Here is a 2,872-nt window from a genome sequence, read left to right on the forward strand (position 1 = left end):
GAGAAACCTATACAATACTGTGAGATAACATAGCCAAAAAAGAATCATAGCTCTGCATTAAGGTTGAAGGAGGATCTTCAATATACAGTAGAGAAAGGGAAAACTGATAGTAGAAGAAGAGTAGCTGCTTTGAGGATAGATAACAAGACCCAGTGATATGCATTTTAATCCTGTTATAACAGGGTTAAAGAGCATAATAGGTATTTTGCAGAACAGAAAAAGCATACAAAACCCCACAATAATAGACACATAACAGATTTTATTTTCCTCTCTTCTTCATACGTAATGCGCTACACCTACATGAAATATGAATGAGCTTGTGAAGGTAAAGCCATTCTAATCAGTTTTATATCATTATTTAAAACTTTTTAAGTGTTTTATTTTTATTTAGTTGAATATTTGTCATCAGTCACTAAGCAGACTTTAGTTATTAACCTGTCATTAGAGAAGCACTCACAGAGATGTGTGGATTCTTAAGTACCTATATTTCAGTATTAGTACTTAGTCAAGTAAATTAGATACTAATGCCAGAAAGCATCACTAAGCAGACAAGCTTATATAAGTATATGCTTAAATGCTCTATTAAATAGGAATAGATTTAAACACATACTTAATTTTTTTTTATTTCTCCAGGCCATAAAGAGTTAGTAGTGAATCACATGTATAACTCATTTTTAGTTCTTTATCTTTCAAAAATATATTTATATCTACATTCACTGTGGATTTTGGGACTGGGTGGTTTTTACTGATTTGATTAAGTGCATTTTTTCTCAGTGATTGTTTTTGTCTTTCAGACTTGAATCTCCTACTAGATCTTTGGTGATGGAAGCACCCAGAGGAGTGCAAGTCAATGCAGCTGCAGGAGACTTAAAGGCTACTTGTAGAAAAGAACTGCACTTACAGTCCACAGAAGGGGAGGTAAGTCCAGTTGGTAGAGAAATGTTCTCCAGCTCTGCCCAGCACAATGCAAGCAATGTGATGATAGTTTATTTAGCAGCAAGGTAAACATCAGAAGTGTTCTGCATTTGCCTAGATTAAAGTAATTTTGGTTTAGCTTGCCCAATTATTAATACTTATTTGCTTTTTGCAAATACATGAATCACTAAGTTTCATTCACACTGAAAAAAATGTTAGTTAAAGGAATATAGACTCAAAGAAAAAAGTACCCAGTCCTTCAGTATATCCATGGGACAGAGACAGCTAAGTAATAGTGGTAAAAAATTAATTTGGATGATTCTGACAAACTAAGAGAGAGAAGTTAGATTAATTTGGATTAGTATTTCATTAAACCATGATGGAGAGGTTTAGCAAATTTGCTCTACATGTGGTTTATTTCCTTGAACTGTTACTATCTCTGTAGGAGAGATGTACTTCAATGGTGTGTTCACTGTATTGTTTCATCAGTGTCTTGTTTCAGTGATCAGCTCAACATAAAAAGGTTTTGGTATAGATTCTTCATATATGAACATGAGCAAACTCATTAAAAGGATTTTAAATTGGGTCACTGGTTTGGTTGGCAATTCATGTATTTCAGAAACACATGGAAGCTTACTGGTGTGAGAGTCCTTTCATCTTCAAACTTAAAATGATCTAACATTAAAAAAAAACAACAACAACAAAAAAACCAAGTTGTGCAAGGGTATCAAAGGCTCTCAGATTATTATTAGGCACTTCAGAGAAATGGATAAATTTTCAAATTGTTCTCAGTAGGACTTGCCATGTTACAGCATTTTTGGAAAACTGGTTGCTTAATGAAAATACCTAATTGGAAATGGAGCTCTGGAACTTTTTTGCCTTTTATGTTTGTATTTTGTATTTTCTACCAAATGTTCCTGACTACTTTACAAACTATCCAAATAAGCAACACCAAACAAAACCAGCATTCACATTTGTTACAGATAATACCCTGCAATGCATACTCTTTGCATTACAAAGCAGAGAGAAACATTTTTTGCCAATATACTGCATCAAAGACCAACTTTGATAAAGTTGGGTTTTTTTTAATTTATTGAGGCTTGTATCTTTCCTGCATAATTAAAGCACAATATTTACCTAATTCAGAGCCTTAAATATTTATATACCACATGCCCCATCTTATTCTCAGTTTCTCTAGAAGCCAGCTCCTCTCACAGTCTCTTATCTTTACTTACCACCTCTCTAAGTATGAAGTCTTTGTTACTGTTTCCTAAAGTTACCAAGATAGCAGTAAGGACAATCTAATACTCTTTTAATAGGAAATATCGTCCTCTCTCATCTTTGGGCTTTCTGTGGGTATTTTTATTGCAAGGGCTACAGCATCCTGTAACCTTTCCTGCTTCTCCTCCATAGATCCCTACTTGGCCCAATCTAGTGTGTTTTCTATTTTTAGTAACATTAATTTTTCACCTAGGATATATTACTTTGTTCTTTCCCTTCATGATATTGTCAGAGGGAAAAAGTAATATTCAAATGAAAACGAAAAAGAATAACATCTCTGTGGTGCTTTGTACAAATATTTAATCTGCTGATTCATCAGGTATTTTTATCTACACCAACTTTGTAAGTTTATTGCATGACTTCTAATATTTCTGGAGCATTTACTACAACTTATTGAAAAGGTAGTTTTGGAAACAATGTCCTATGAACTCAGTTGGACTTTGAGAATAGAAACCTAAGAAAATTTATAATTACTATATTATGTTTTATTCAGAATTGGAATTCAATTCAGTATTAAATGCTTTGTAGGAAAAAAATGCCAGTGTAAAGCAGACTTTGCTGAACTTCATATTAAAAATCATTATATTCCTCTACATGGTAAGTAAGACTTCGCACCTCTGTGACTTCCCACATAGATGTTAGATTATCAGAAAACAAGCTACCAACCTTTCCCCAC

The 2,872-nt window shown here is 33.4% G+C and overlaps 1 protein-coding gene across 1 annotated transcript in view; it reads left to right on the forward strand.

Moving 5' to 3' along the window:
• Positions 1–794: 794 nt before the first annotated feature.
• SGCZ (sarcoglycan zeta) overlaps positions 795–2,872 on the forward strand; it is a gene marked incomplete at its 5' end in the record, with an annotated part of 12,488 nt that continues 10,410 nt past the window's right edge. Inside the window, one exon of the mRNA XM_029084372.1 lies at positions 795–918. Coding sequence (XP_028940205.1) covers positions 795–918 — 124 coding nt within the window. The remainder of the gene's footprint in view (positions 919–2,872) is intronic.

The sequence above is a fragment of the Antrostomus carolinensis genome, unplaced genomic scaffold (assembly GCF_000700745.2).
Source record: "Antrostomus carolinensis isolate BGI_N321 unplaced genomic scaffold, ASM70074v2 scaffold19663, whole genome shotgun sequence".
Classification (NCBI taxonomy): domain Eukaryota; kingdom Metazoa; phylum Chordata; class Aves; order Caprimulgiformes; family Caprimulgidae; genus Antrostomus; species Antrostomus carolinensis.